The 16,762-nt window shown below is 34.4% G+C and overlaps 1 protein-coding gene across 2 annotated transcripts in view; it reads right to left on the reverse strand.

Moving 5' to 3' along the window:
* The window catches only part of LOC150094118 (uncharacterized), a 434,551-nt gene that overhangs the window by 82,569 nt on the left and 335,220 nt on the right, over window positions 1-16,762 (reverse strand). The window contains exons 3-4 of one of the 2 annotated variants that reach the window (XM_090411798.1): window positions 11,236-11,718; window positions 9,446-9,693 (exon numbers count right to left, since the gene is read on the reverse strand). In XM_090411798.1, the coding sequence (XP_090267924.1) occupies window positions 11,255-11,718 (464 nt within the window). In that variant the 3' untranslated portion in view covers window positions 9,446-9,693; window positions 11,236-11,254. Of the gene's footprint in view, window positions 1-9,445; window positions 9,694-11,235; window positions 11,719-16,762 lie in introns of those variants that run through there. The other variant, XM_090411797.1, reaches the window with a different exon arrangement.

Genomic DNA, 16,762 nt, shown 5'->3' on the forward strand with positions numbered 1-16,762 from the left:
CTTTTTTTTATACATTCACGCCAGGTTTTTTTGTAGTCTTCCATTTTCCAGAGATGAGATGTTTCTTAAAGTTGATTTTTCTGTTTTGGAATTTTCGAGTTGGTTCGAAAAAATGGCTCAACAATGCGATCGTGCATGATCGCATTGTTGAGCCATTTTTTCCATGAGGAGAAGACTACGAGAGTGGCATACCTAAATATACTAGAGAAATTTGTGTTTCCCAGATTGAGAATGTGTAGGGCCTCATTTTCCAGCATGATGGAGCAACTCCACATTATGGCGACTGCGCGTATCCCACTGCTTGTGGCCACCGCGCAGTTCCGATTTGATTCCGATGGATTTCTTCTTTTGCGTATATTTATATTCGTGTATAAATAATTAAGTAAAAGAGTTATTTTCCCAAATGATTACTTTTTCCGATTTTTACATATGGCTATGTTCGTGACCGAACAATTCATCGCGAGGAAAAATCAGAAAAATTCATCTCGCGAACTATTGATTGCAGAAAAAATTCGCTGAAAATGTTATTCGCTAGAAAATTGAAATGATATTGCATTGATACCGATATGAAAAGTAAATGCAGGGAAGATAAATTTCGTAAAGGCGTAAACTTTTACTAACGCATAAACTGAACAAACTTATTTGCCATCGCAATACATAAATATCTTTTTACTGTATTCAGTGTTAAACAAAGCCACCTGTTTTCTGGCTTCTGCATTATAGCATCTGTTGAAGTGAAAGTTTCTTTAATGGTACATGGACATTTTCATTGCAGTCTTCGGACAAAACAGAAGTAGTAATTTTATCAATTCCTGAGTAAAAATGAATACTTCTGTGTGTTATAAGAAGTTGATTTACAACAAAATATTAGCATTTTTGAGATATCTTCTATTATTGATAAGACATAAGAGCTGCTGACAGTAAAAAATAAATAAATAAAATAAAAAAAACCTAATGTATTGAGATTAACAAATTGTTCAATGCTAACAATGTTGAGTTCTTTCCTCATATCGTTGTTTTTAATATGATATTGCCATTGATGCCCTCTATTCACGCTCCTAATATTTCTCTCTAATATCTGCGGTCTCTAGACTTTGATAGTGTTTTTTTTTTCTTTCTAAACCAGCTTTCAGATCCATAATTTTTTAAAACTGGTTCGAACACTGTCTTGTATACAGCTAGTTTTAGTGTTTTGAATAATTTCTCTAATTCCATGAAACTTTGTTCTTTTTCCTTCCTACCATACCAGCTTTGCTAATTCTGTTGTCTATTCCCATATTTAAAATTTTAAATTTGCCAACTTTACTAAAAATTGTGCCTAAATAGCTGAAATATGCTTCTTCTGTAAGTTCTCCATTCAGGATGCAGTTCACATTTCGTCTTTTTATTGTTGATTTTCATACCAAATTTAATACAGCATTTATTCAGTTTATTTAGGGAAGCAGACTTATACTGGATTCATATGAGAGTATATTATATATATATATATATATATTTTTTTTTTTTCTTGTAGGATGTACATTACGATAATATCCAGTGCGTAACCATCGTAGATATGTTGAAAATATAATATGAAGGATATCATATAGAGAATGATTCAAAATTTATGCTTATTTAGAAAAATTTCTAATGCTTATGCCCCCCCCTCCTTATTTTCTCCTGCAATTCAATTACATAACCACTCTTAATTTCTACAGGTTTGAAAAAGTTTCCAGAGAGTATTCATAATCTATTACTCCATTTTACCATTTTGACAAAAGAAATAAGAGAATAATATTGTTGTACCGTGAAGATTCTAATTCTGTAATCTTTCTTTGCCATCTTAAATCAGCTGTTCTACTGTCTGCTGAAATTATTTGAAATTTTAGAAACACTATGCTATATTTTCAACGTGTAAAACTGCTTATATGCATACCACACAAAAGAAAGTTCAGTAGAAATGTCAGAATTTTGTTTATTTTTCTTAAAATAATCTAAATATTTTTACTTCTACTTCTGATGCTGGTTGCTATTTTCTGAAGTAATCTACGTCTTAGAAATACTACGTCTTAGAAATATTTGATAGTAATCCTCTTAGCTGGAGGAAATGGGTAAAGGCTTAGATTACTCTCGGTGCTATTGAGAAAGAAAAGAGAGGACACTTAGCCAGAAGGGACACTAAAGTGCCTCAAGCTGTAGTGCGAATTAGATCAAGAATGTTGTGTTTTGTTTTCAATTGTTGATTAGTAGACATCCTAACATAGAAATAAATATAGACATTTCTTTCACAGGCTGATACAGTATTTATCCTAAAATAAGTTCTTAATTTGTAATGATCAGTTTCATTTTTATTATCGAAAAATTATAAATTATTTCTTTCAATTATCTTGAAAAAGAAGATTTGAATTGTTTTTGAAAGAAAAGGAACATATGCATAATCTTATTTTTTGGTGGGGCGGCGGGGGTTATAGACTTATTCAATCTTCAGATATTTCAGAGAATTTATTTTATAAATTTCGCAAGATAACTGTTATAAACGTAAATCACTTGGGGAAACATGTCCATTCATTTTAGTGTAAATAGTAGCAAATGTTTAGCTACTTCAACAATGCCATGTATCTAAACTGGAAGAAAAAAATATTTATACAAGAGTAATAACATCTGCTGATGTTCTAACATCAGCAGATATAAATCTGCTGATGTCAGAACTCTTACATAAATAATTTTTTTCTGACATATCTCTATTAGTTATAATGTAATCAATCTACAGATTTTTGTCCTCTTTTATTCTACCATCTTATGGGCAGCGATTTCTTCTTTGTACTACAAGAAAAAAAAGCAGATGACACAAGAAAAATATGTAGTATTTTCTTTTTCATTGGGTGAATTTACAATGTCCTTTCTTTGTGTTTTGGAAGGAAAGTGTAAATGATTATTTTCTTACTATTTTTGCCATTATAACACATCTGATACAATTAGTATATCTGAACTAGCAGAAAATATATACATATCAATTTAAATCATAACCTTTAATTTCATTTTGTAATGACCAATTATACAGGGGAAACCAAGAGGATTACAATATAAAGAAAAAAAAGAAAAAAATAGTGATATGATTAAAGAATTTCGTTTTATTCTCTATAAAACAGAGTCGCTCAAGCAGGTCCTTCAGGAAATCTGTGAAGTATTCTTCGATACATGATTTGAACAAAAATATAACATAATCTTGAACCTCCGCAGCCTGTTTTTTTTTTCAAAAATAATTCAAATATTTCAAATAATTATCGTGAATTAATTTTTTTCGAGAACAAAGAAAATGTTTTGTGGAGTAAGCGATTAGAAAAAAATTAGCAAAAAAATAAAAATAAATAAAAATGAAATTAGTGTTCCAAGGTAAGGCGATATTTAAATGAAGAAACTATGCAAGAACCTTTATTTTGTCCAGGCATTAAAATTGCTTTGTACAATAAAAAGAGAAAATAAAAATAATTTCTATATTTTTAGTTTATCCAATATAACTAGGATTCAGTTACCCAGCATAGAACGAGGAACTGCATTCCTTGTTATAGACAACTGAAATGCAGCTATGAGCGTGAGATAATCCGATTAACTGTTCTCTTCAGCGGGAGGGTTTATCACACCTTCTAATGGACATGCTGGCCGAAATGCACTTCTTATAACTTCAACAGATAGCATTCATCGTATCCAGATTTATCTGGACGTCTATAGACGTCCTGCCCGGTTGAGGGGGGGGGGGGTTAAACGAGGAGAAACTGGTACAATTAATAGATGACGTTAAACCAAATGGCGGGGAAAGTTCTGCCAAAGATTATGATTGTGATGAGTCCGTTAAAGAATTCAGTTAAAGAAATTAGCAATAGGATTAGACTTGACAAGAAAGCTATTTTATTGATAATGATCTCTCAATGGAGCTTTCCAGAAAATTTACGAGACAACTGGATATTTGTTTAGTTCCGTATTATGAACTTAATAAAAAATTGTAGCATAGTGGTAAGCAAGGTCTTATTACTGACAATACAACTTATATCTGAGACTTCTCAACAAAACTAACGTCTCCCAAGGGGGCCGCGCCCACAGTTTGGGAAGCGCTGGACTAAAATACTTCACATCTGTCTCAAATAATCAAAACAACCCATAACGGTCTTTCCAAAGGTCGAAGTTCTCGAGGTAGCCAGTCAGCTAAAATACCTAGGAGTAACAAGAGATGGAAAATTGAGATTGAGGGATTAGGCCGATGAGCGCTGAAAACAATATATACAGGAGCTATACTACCATTGATAATTGACGGTCAGCTTAACAGCACCATGCAACTTATAATCTGGAACCATTAAAACAACTCCTATTTATTGGCTTACAATGCTAAGCAACATAATATACCACCAAATCTAAGAAGTGATGCTCTGTCACAGAATATGACAAAGTACTCAGAAATACTGTATTGCCTATACATAATGACATATCAGAACTATAGCTTAACAGATTGAAATCAAGAAAGCCCCCCCTCTTCGTGAAGATAAACATCTGAGAATAATTAATTAAAATACTAAAAATTAATGGAAACGAGTGTGGAGCATAAATACTAATGCCCAACTCAAAATTTAGTTTGATAGTTGCTGCCTCAACATCCCGGCAGGGGCGAGCAGTAGTGTCTGGAGGCTGTGTGCAAAACTTTAGTTGGCGCCCCTATCCTCCCCTCCAATAAAAAAATCACTTTAAAAAAACGTTTTTTTTAAAAAAATATTTCCTCCTCTTTGGCGCCTTTACTATCCTGGCGCCTGTGTGCATCGCACACATTGCACATATGGCCGGCGTGCCCCTGTATCCCGGGTGTGGAATTGGAAAGACATGGATAACACTGAACAGGATTCGTACGCAATAGAAGATGTGCAAGCTTTCTGTACAAGTGGAGGAAAATTCCCTCACCGGAGTGTGACCGTGGACACCCGAACCAATCAATCCATCATATTTGCATCGAGTGCAGTCTTCGCACATATACGAGTCAAAGGAGCGACTTCCTAGAGGTGACACCGCCTTCTATAGACTGGATCAGAGAACATAATCTTAACTTATAAGTGCTTTGTCCGTCAAACGTGTAAATGCCTGTTTTACTGTAATTATTTATCATTTACACTTTTTTTTTATTTTACTTTTTACATATCTGTACCCATTTTTGTAAATGTACTTTTATAACTTTATGTAGATTGCCATACGATAAACAATAAATAACCTCCTGGTAGGGTTACTGTTGGGAAGAAAACGAAAACACCACACACATACACTTAGTAATCTACAGTTTATTCGACATCTGAAACAACTATCGTTCAAAGATTTGAACCGTAGGTCAGATGTCCACAGAAACTGCACTTTCTCGCAATAGTTTAGGGCTCCTGTGCAGTCAGTCGAAATTATCAATTTATTGTTTTTTCCCTTAACATTAGATATCACTCTTTCTAGACATGTAGAATGATGCTAAGCTGCAAACATAACTTTAACTAGGCAAAATAGCTGAAAATATCACAACATTTTCTGCAAAAATGGTATGGCACCGTAAATGAATTCATTTTTTATATTTAGAAAGACATCCCAACTAATGTAATTCTGATTTTTATGTGTGGTCTCTTTGAGTTTACTTAGGTAGGGCGATATCGATGTTTATTCTTCTTTCCGTCAATTTACTATTTCATAGCGAACCCTCTCTCTCGTTTCGTTTTGGTTGCCTAAGAAATATCGATGTTTATTTTAATTTTTTAAATTTAGTAAAAAAAAAAAAAAAAAGATTACAAGCATTTATACTTCCAGTTTATTTTTGACATCCGTGCATCATGGTACGTGAAGAAATTTCATAGTGAATGCTTTGCTTTCTCTATGTAAAAAAATGTGGCTAATATTCCTTTCTTAATTAAATTCATGTATTTCAGTAATGTAAACTTGCGTACTACAGAACTATATATATATATAACGTTTTTTAACTTGGGTATATTATGTATTCAAGATACCAAATAATTTTATATAAACTTGGTTTTAATCCTATTTCCAAAGTAAGCAAACAGACAAGAAAGTCAAGTTTGCACCTGCAAGTAGTGCAAATCCAAGACAACTCTTGGTAGTGCCAGTTGAGGCAACTCTTGGTAAAGGTGGATAAAGTTCTGATCACTTTTCTTAGTGTGTATAATACTAATATACTAATAACTAACTAACTAACTAATATATAATATATATATATATATATATATATATATATATATATATATGTGTGTGTGTGTGTGTGTATAATATATATAATAATATATAACTAAATAATAACTAATAAAAAGTAATATACTAATAAAGTATACTAAAAAAAGTGACCGCAGCTTTATCTACCTTTACCACGAGTTGCCTCGACTGGCACTACCAAGAGTTGCCTTGGATTTGCACTACTTACAGGCGCAAACTTGACTTTCTTGTCTGTTTGCTTACTTGGGAAATAGGATTAAAACCAAGTTAATATAAAATTACTTGGTATCTTGAATATATATATATATATATATATATATATATATCTTCTATCTTAGCATAAACTTTCATTTCCTGATAACATGATCAGGAAATGACACTATCTACCGGCAATTTATTCTTACAATTCATTTGTAAATATATAGGCTGTGTATTTTTTAATGCCTGGAAAAGAAACTTTTTTTTTCTTGGAATCATTCATTCATTATTTGGTGCCACAAGTAAACATGTGGAGAGCTAACTTTTCTTAACAATTAACTAGAATCTACACAACTCTTAGTGACTTATCTTCAGGACCCTTCCGTGGGTTTGCGCCGCCTAAGTGCAAAATTTTTGTGCCTCCCCCCTTTAAAAATTAAAAGATCCCGAAGTACAGTAACACGTTTCGAATCATTTTATTATACTGCACATTAAGAGGAAATCTCCCTCTCTCTCTCTGTAAAAAATATAGTTTATGATCCGTTTTCATTAACGTATGAATTTTTATTAGTTAATGCTGCTATTTAGAATTTATGATCAGAGATGTTGAAGCCTAGATTAATATCATGGCTTTTAAGACGTCATTAAAACAATTTTTTTTTAAGGGGAAGGGGCGGAAAAATATGCTACTGCACGTGGCGACAAAATTTCTAGGGTTGGCCCTGTGGCCAGTCCTGGTGAATATGGTGTCTGAGGTAGATATTGAAATCCCAAGTCGTATATTGTCTGTTGGATTTCATAAGCAGGTGCATTGTCCTGCAAAAGCAACACGCCTCTGCTTAGTTTCTCGAACCGATTTTCCTTCAGTACCTAATTCCTTCAGAGCTGCTGTAAGAGTTTCACCTTTCTTGAGGTAAGGTAAGGATTACACCATCCATATCCTAAAAGACAATGGCAAGAACTTTCCCTGCTGACTGTTTGGTTCGAAACTTCTTTGGCCATGGAGAACCTTTGTGTCTCCACTCCATTGACTGTTGTTTGTTCTCTGGGTCATAGTGACGAAGCCATGTTTCATCAACGGTTAGAATATGAGCTAAAAAATTTCACGAGGATGAAATCCCTTTATGAAATGTTCTTTTAACATCTCAACTATACCCGCCTCAGTGGATATCATTCACTGCAACCAGCATGTCCCCGCCAAAAAATCGCTTTCCGAACGAAGTAGGATAAATAGTAGTTATAAACAGTAGGATAATAAAAAGATATATACCTCTCAAAATAATCCAAAACAAACAAAAATAATAAAAAAAATTGCACACACATCTTTGCCCCCACACGCCTTATAATTCATTTTTCGGTGAACTGTATTTTCGATGAATTGTGATTTTTCGATCAATTGCGTTTCGATGAATTGTCTTTTCGATTAACTGCTCATCGGTGAATTGCTTTTTCGGGGAATTGTCTTTCGATGAATTGCTTTTTCGATTAATTGTTGTTCGATTAACTAAATTTTTAATTTATCTGCTTTATCTTATAAAAGAATCGAGTTTTTTTTCGATGAATTGTTGTTTTTCGATCAATTGCGTTTCGATGAATTGTCTTTTCGATTAACTGCTCATCGGTGAATTGCTTTTTCGGGGAATTGTCTTTCGATGAATTGCTTTTTCGATTAATTGTTCGATAAACTGATTTTCGATGAATTGTTTATTCGGTGAATTGCTGTTCGATGAATTGTCTTTCGGTAAACTGTTTTTCGATGAACTCTCCGGATACCATCCACTCAATTGAACATCTACGGAATAAGTTGGAACAAGATGTTGGTAATGGGAACAATCTCTGCATTGTTCAACATCCAACTGGTATGATGGGCGATGCAGATCAAAATAGGAATTCGACATCCCAGTTAGGTGTTGAGTTTTTATTCTGAAGAATTCTGATGGATGTAAGGGGTGTTACTCACTGTTAGGTAGTTGGGTATACCTAATAAACTAGATGTTCAATGTATGTATTCTTACATTAACATGCATGGGTTAAATTTAACTAAATTTTTAATTTATCTGCTTTATCTTATAAAAGAATCGAGTTATGAATTTAATTAAAATCATAATTTAATCCAATTTATGGATACGGCAAGAATACTACTACCAGTGGCCAAAATTAAATATTTTTCTTTGCAGAATCATACTGAAATAAATTCACAACTTTTTAATTTTTCCAAATCGTCAGAATACATTCATCCACTAGCGCAGAACGGCAAGACTTCCCCTGGCGAGGGAGAGGTAACTTGTGTTGGTAAAATATTTATAAGCTCTGTATTACTTAAAACTTAGTATTTTTTAGCCTGGCTCCCACTGATGAGACCTCAATAAAGGTCGAAACCGGTCTGGGTAGTGGCCCCCTTGCCTTTAATACATAGCATCATACATCTCCTCCAGGAGATGTGCTTTGCATTAAGGGTAAATATTAAGAATAGTGACCAGAGCTTATTCTACCTTTACCACGAGTTGCCTAAGACTTGCACTACTGTGCGGGTCACCCAGACTTGCACTACTTGCAGGCGCAAACTTGACTGACTTGTCTGTTTGCTTACTTGGGAAATGGAGTAAAAAAACCAGGTTTATATTTAAAATAACTTGGTATCTTTAACATATATATATATATATATATATATTAAAAAGTTTTAATGACTGATACCGAGAGATAAAGAGATGACATGGTTTATTTGAAAAATAAAATAAAAACGAAAATAAAATAAAAATAAAAATGTTTATTTGACATGGTTTACTTTTCAAATAAACCATGTCATCTCTTTATCTCTCGGTAATAGTCATTAAAACTTTTTAATAATATTTCTCACCGAGTAAAAATGAATAATAATAATAATAATATATATATATATATATAAGGAAGTAAACGTTTGCGATTATGCGAAAGGTTGCCTTATTAGATAAGCGTATTTAATGCAAGCTGTTGTTAACATTTGCAAAAGCTCAAGCACAATTTTGATTTATTTCTTTATTTATTTTTAATTTACAGCATTTCTTCCCTGATGGCTTGGTGAAACTATAAGGTGATGACAAAATACAAAGTACATATAAAGCATTTCGAGAAAGGCTTTGCGAGATCTGCAGAGCAATGAATAGCTTGAAGAGAGCACCAGCGATACAAGCTTACGGTGTTCGCCCTCATACTGTGTTGCTGTGTCGTTCTGCTTAGTATTCGAAGTTTAAACCACTGTCCACCATCCGAATGTGCGGTGAAAGTGAGAAAAACGATAACCTAATTGAGAAACAAACAGATGGGCACTTTAAAAGAAGCCTTTATGTCAAAGTCAATCAAAAGCCATAGAGATATCAAGAACAACTGCCTGCGTGTTTTCACGCAGTTCTTGATATTTCAATCTTTTCTGAATGATTTTTCTAAATGTGGATTTTTCTATACAAGTTATGCGATTACAGATTTGAAGTTAATGACGTCAGGATTTTATTTGATCTTTGGATGTGTGAATTCTCAGAAAGAGAGCGTATAGTAGGCTTGCCAAAAAATAAAATATACAAATTCCATACGGTGCATCTGTACTCTGTGTGTGTGTGTGTGTGTGTGTGTGTGTGTGTGTGTGTGTGTGTGTGTGTGTGTGTGTGCGTGCGCGCGCGCGCGTGTTACAGATCATTTACAGCGCACACGCATCTCTAATAGGGCGCAACATATAAGTAGAGGGGAAAGAAATGAAATACTATCCGGTATTCACATCTTGGACGCGAAGTATTTTTACAAGGGCTTTTCACAACTGAAGGTGAGTTAGCCAGTCTCATACGGAGATAAAGGATTGTTTCTGGAAATTCGGGTGTTTCATTCCACCAAGCAAGGAAGACGGCAATAAGAACAAAGCAGTTAAGAGATAAAACATGTATTCACCACTTTATCGTATTAAATTAAGGGTTTCGGAAGCCAAAGGTACTTAGTCAGTCATGGGCTTGAAAGGCATGTAATGGTCGGTGATAGTGATGATTTATTCGGATAGAAAATTGTGAAAACTGGTCGAAATGATGACCACTTATGGAGGTGATTCTGCAAGTGGTTATTACAAATAATGCGTTATTTTGTGTTTGTTGAGATAACCACAAAACATCTCTGCAAAGCAGATACGTTTTAAAAATTAGAAAGGTAAAACTTCTAGAGATACAGCTAAAGTAGGTAATTAAAAACACACATGAATGTTTTAAGTTTTTGCATCACACAAAAAAGATTCAGTATAACACAATATTGCTATTTGAACGATAAGAGAAATCAGAACTTACCCTAACAGGATTTCGAGCATCTAGGACTTCAATGAACAACTGGAGAAGTAGAATGACTTCCACTCCACTTCTCCAGTGGTTCATTCATTGAAGAGAAAAATGAATGAACCACTGGAGAAGTGGAATGATTACCATTCGCTGCCATTGTCGTATTGGTAGAAAGCGAATATCGATAGTAAGATGAAAAGCATCTCAAGTTCGGTTGTAGCAGAGACGAATTTGAACTGTCCTGTAGAATTGGGAGCAGAGAAGTTGTACTTGGAGAAATTCCGAGAGAGAGAGAGAGATTCTCTCAATACATAAATCCTCATCCTCGTGATCTCCAAAGTACAAAATATCCATTTCTTGAGATAAACATACACAACTTTGAAAAGAATCGCGGGGATAACCCGAACGAAACGTTTTCAAAAACAAGCCCTTTCCAGACAATTCACGATCACACATGACTGTTTTAATTTTTCATATTACGAAAAAGAAAAAAAAAATACTACTATCTGAAATGATAAGAAATATCAGAACTTACCCTAAAGGAATTCGTGCAGCTAGGACTCAAACGTAGCTTCAGAAGACTTCTTATTTCCGCCGTGTAAACTAAGGGAAAGTGATGGTTGAAATCTTGATGTTGTGGCACCAACTGAAAGAGCGGCTTCCAAGGAGCCGCCATCTCGATCTAACTCTTCTCTATAATCAGCGCATGAACTGTTTTTAGCGTCAATTTCTATCAGCCGGGGTGGTGGTCCCGGCGATATTCCCGATCCTGCTGTAGGATGGGAAGCAAGATAAGAGCAAAATGAATGAACCACCGGAGAAGTGGAATGACTTCCATTTGTCGCCACTGTCGTATTGGCAGAAAGTGAATACGGATAGTAAGGTGAAAAGTAACTCAAATTCGGATGTAGCAGAGACGAACTTGAACTGCCCTGTGGAAGAACGGGGGGCAGATATGTTGTACTTGGAGTAATGCCAAGAGGTTCTCTCAATGCATAAATCCTCATATCCGTTTGTGCTGTAAAACAGAATACAATTATTGTTAGACAGTGATGAAAAACGATAAATCACTGAGTTTAAATATACATCATCATAGAATAATCACTCATCTTACTTTCCTAATATTCTTAATCTACAACCACTCGGATTCAGAACGCGTTTACTTGCAGGTGCGTCTATAAAGTAGTGAGACCGGTTTTATCGAGCGGTTTACATGTGGTGAGGAGTATTTGGTGGCGGAACATGTTATCATATGTTTGGAGTTTCTTCAGAAATAACTGCGCAAATGATACTCGAGAAGTTAAAGAAAAAAAACGCCAAAGGATCAAGTAATGTTATACGTAAGATAACATTACTTGCCCACAAAGACTTGTATCAAAAATTTTTAAAAAAATTCAAAAAGAAGTCAAAGATGATGTAGCACGTGGCAGTCTTACAACAACACTAGGTTCCCAATGATTAAGGGCTCTTTCCAAAATCGAAAGGCCTTGAAGGGACATACATAAGGTTAGCACTAACGAAGTCATAAGAAAAGTACGAGTCTGCAAACTTCGATGACTGAAATCTAAGAAATGTTTTCAAGAAGAACGAAAGTATCTCAACGTCACATGTATAATTTCCCTAAAGTGACCCTTTTGAAGGAGCAAGGAGGTAATGGCACTCACTGAGAAAGCATCGATAAAGTATTCTCAGTAATATTTGATTTGATTACTTAAAATATACAACTCGTATTCTATCATACCATAATTTTACTAGATTCTGTTCCTTTTATGTGCTTCCCGCTCATTCTTCTACCTATACAAATGCTTTGGAAAATTTTAAGTTTTCTCTGCTGGTTAACTTTCTTCAGCGAAGTCAAATGCGATCTTAATGCTCACGACATTTTTTCCAAAAGATTCTATCCGATTTCTCCTTACCTAGCAATTTCAATTTATACTATGAAATGTTCAAATTTACGATTGTGTAATTTCATAAGAGATTTTGTTGAAGCGGCAACAGTGTTATTATCTTTTACAACGTTCACACATAATTAGTTATGAATTTGCAATTCGTCCACACCTCAACAAAATGCGACATTAACTTTGCTTAATTCACATTACCCCCAACGTTTTCTTTTAATGACATCTTACCCCAATTTTGTCCAAACAAGCTTGATCTTTTCGTCTCCGTGTTACAAGAGTATCACATTTAAAAAAAATAATAATTTTTGTTCACAACTATGTACTTTTTTTTTTAAATTGCTATTTCTGTGCTTTTAATAATTATTGAAAAACAATCCGTAATTGAAATATTTTTGTATTCAGAACATTTAAATTTTTTTAAAATGTGCTTAGCTCCGTTTTTTAACTTGAATAAGTCAAACTTTTTTTCCAAGAAAATACTGTGATTTTTTTTTTGTTTGTTTGTTTGAGACATTATCCTTCCCACTCCCAGCACAAAATGTCCAATTTACAGACCACCTCCTCTTTAAGAATGAATGATTACTTATGCAAAGTAAATTTTTATTAAAAAAGAAAAAAAAATGAACATATAAAGGAGAAAGGACAGTTAAAGATCATAAATTTGTCACCTTCGCTTTTCCAGCGAAGGTGAATTAGCTGGTCTTATACAGAAGTTTTATTTTTATTTAAAGGTATGTGGTCCCTACCCCCCACCCCCACCCAAAAAACTTGTGGTAAACCTATAGTATATTCGTACCTGTGGTAAACCTATAGTATATTCGTACCTGTGGTAAACCTATAGTACATTTGTACCGTCGGTGGGCTAAGGGATTTTTTTCTACTTCTGTAAGTTTATATTATCTATTTGTTTAATTTATTTTTACATAGTTGGGAAAGCCTTCTACAGAGACCTAACATGGAATTTCATCAAGTCACTTCAGACTTCCAATAAGTGTGTGGGGGGGGTCTCACACTGGGGCGTATTTCCCTCTCAAAAGCATGCATACCGGCCAAAGAACACACGCGACTTACAGACATTCATAGCTTTACTAAGATGGTAGGACTATGAAGATGGGACTCGCCACTGTTAAGTGATCATACGCTAACGATGATATTTCGAACCGAGAAAATCTGGCAGCCGACTGGAATGTTATTATGAAAAAATTCTTTCATACGAGTTCAGGTCTATCTTCAAAACACATGGATAAATTATTTATTTTTTCTTTCATAGAATAAATGGATCTACTTTGGTTGGCAACCGAAAATGTTCTATTAATAAGTGATATCCAAATGTATCTGAACTGTGTGTTTTGGTGGATCCTCTGCTATTCTGTAAGCTTCAAGCAGCAAACAGAATTTTGCATTTCTCAGTCTCTATTGCCAATGAGGTAAGTGTTACATTATGGATTTCTTAAGTAATCTTTTTTTTTTTTTTTGGCCTTTATTGATGATGTCAGAGTAGACTGCCTCAATGAAACCAAATCGTTTAGTGAATTTCAGATGTGTATTCTCCCCGTGCTTCTTTAAAATAATCCGAAGTTTTCTCCATAAGCCTGTCATTTCGCATACTGCTACTTGACCTCGGACATCGAGCAACTTAGTTTCCACTCAATCTGCGAACTCATCATCCCTCGACGAATAAATAGCTACCCAACAAAGCAGAGCAAGAAAGTTACTAATGAACTGACAGTTCTGTTTCGAATATGTAAAATTTTTTTTTTTTTTTTTTTTGTCCACCAGCTTTGAAAAAAAAAGAAGAAGAAAAAAAAAGGGCAGACGAATCACATCCAGTCAAAATATACTTAACATTACCACCAGGTAGTGATAAGACTCTTTACTTTCAGTTTAAGTTGTAATTCATGCGCAATACTGCATACACATGTTTACGTCTAACGTAAACATGTGTATTCTTTCTTTCCATTGAAGCATTGATATTATCATGAAGTTTTAGGTGCTACATGTACACTTCCATACAAACTACATACTATGACAATCAACCTTTTTTATTTTTTGTAACGTTAATACCAGGAATGAAAAGCTTTATTTGGTAATATTAATGCACAGACTTCTGACCCATCGTATTGCTTTAGTTCTCTCTCTCAAATACATAAACCAGGATTTCTAGTAAGTTATAATTTTAGCGATACTAGTGTGCATTTGGTGTTATCGATGTATTATATTAATGACTATTATGAGAAAATCGAGGGCTTTACCAAATGTGTTGTCACATTACTCATCAAATGCAGAGCACGTTCATCGCTGTTTTCGAATAAGCGCTACCTGCTATTTATTCGGTACTTAGATGAACATAATGTGACAACAAGTGGTGCAAGCACAGACACGACGGGTCTTATTTCATGTCGCGTCTGCATAAAGCACTCGGTTTATTAGATGGTTTGCAATCCACTACTAATACATGCACCGCTTATCGGCAAACACAGCTTACTTTTATGCATCTTACAAATACGAAGACTTCCTGATTCTATAAATTACAATTTCAGGTGATTTGCATCTGTCTACAATAGGCAGTTTGTCTTTAGATGTGTAATTCAACTGTAAAGGGATTTCGGGGGTTTAAACAAAATGGGTTACGTTGATCGATAATTTAAGAGAATGTTATTTACCAGTTTCTCTCACCAGATTCACTCACTGGCAACTGGTAGAAATTAAGCCGTTAAGATAGCGTTTGCGAACTTCCCAACAAGTCTCGAAAAGCCTTTCAATAATGAATTTCTCACGAAAAGCTTACAATGCTTTCAACTTTTGTTCTTTGTTACAGAATTGCTTTCTGCTGGCAAGACGTTTAAATGCTTTTCACCCATAAGTGAGACTTCTTCTTTCATCTGTTTTTGCTATCCATTAAAAAAAAATTCAATAATGAAACTTGGACATTTTTTTTTACCAGTTGTGTACAGCAATTTCTTTGTATTCTGTATGTAAAAAGAACTGTTCATTTATAAAAATCAAGATAGGCACATATTTTTGGCTGAGCAATAACGTGGAGTTAATAATCTCTAAATAATTTGATAAAGAAACAATCTACAACTAGACTAACGAATTCCATCCAATTAGGATTTGAGGCGTTCAAATCAAAGCAATTAAGACTGCGAGTCCAATGTATTATTTCAGTTAATTGCGCTTGTTCTTCACCCGGTATGCTTATTTTTAGGGCTGAAAAATGCTTCCAACTTTGTATGAGACTGGTTAACTCACCTTCAGCCGAAAAGTCAAGAAAGAAAGTAGAACTCGATTTCGGTAGCATTGAATGTGACATTCTAACCACATTGAAGAATAGCAGGAAGAGCAATACTTAAGGCGTTTCTTGTCAAAGATAATTGGAGACTGGGATATTTGAATATTACAAATTCTGTCAATAAGAAGGAAGAATGGAGTGTATTATCATTAACAAAACGATGGATAGGATTTGAAGGTAATGGAAGAAGGTCATTTATATATAGGAGAAATCTGAAAAGTGTCAGCTGCCCACTATCACAAACATACACAAAAGGCAGAATGAATAGAGAGAAAAAACTGACAACCTTATTTAGGACGGAAGATGGACCATAGGGTGGCCGTCTGATGAGCACACCTCCTATGAGTTAATTGTATCGTCTGTTAACAGAGTATGTTCTTCATCCGACATGCATATTTTGATGGATGAAAAGCATTTTATGCCAGATCCCATAAAAGCCTTGGAAATGCCAAGAGCAATAGCACAGGTATCTTTGAACCTTTCCATGGCACTTGTTCAGAGGATGATGAAGGTTAGATCTGATGTCGATCTAGAATGTCAAAATTCATACCGTGTTAGGTTTCCAAGTGGTGAAGAACTAACTGCTAATGACCTCCACTGCTTGCTTTAAAGACAACTGAGGTGAAAAGAAATAGGTTGATGATAAGAAGATGGCAGTCGTTTATCTTTTTTTTTTTTTTTTTTTTTTTTTTTTTTTTTTTTTTTGTGGACTGAATATGGGCTTCCTTCCATGGTGTGGGAGAGATGCTCATTAAGTATAAAATAGTGTATAGACAATATGAGATAGGTGTTAGTTCTGGAGCGCAACTTTCAAGTGCAATTTAAAAGATACTATCCGTACCAGAAGACTTTTTGGTAGGTGTTAAGAT

Source organism: Typopeltis vanoorti, chromosome 22, assembly GCF_054136105.1.
Source record: "Typopeltis vanoorti isolate ZY-2024b chromosome 22, IOZ_Tvanoo_1.0, whole genome shotgun sequence".
NCBI lineage: Eukaryota > Metazoa > Arthropoda > Arachnida > Uropygi > Thelyphonidae > Typopeltis > Typopeltis vanoorti.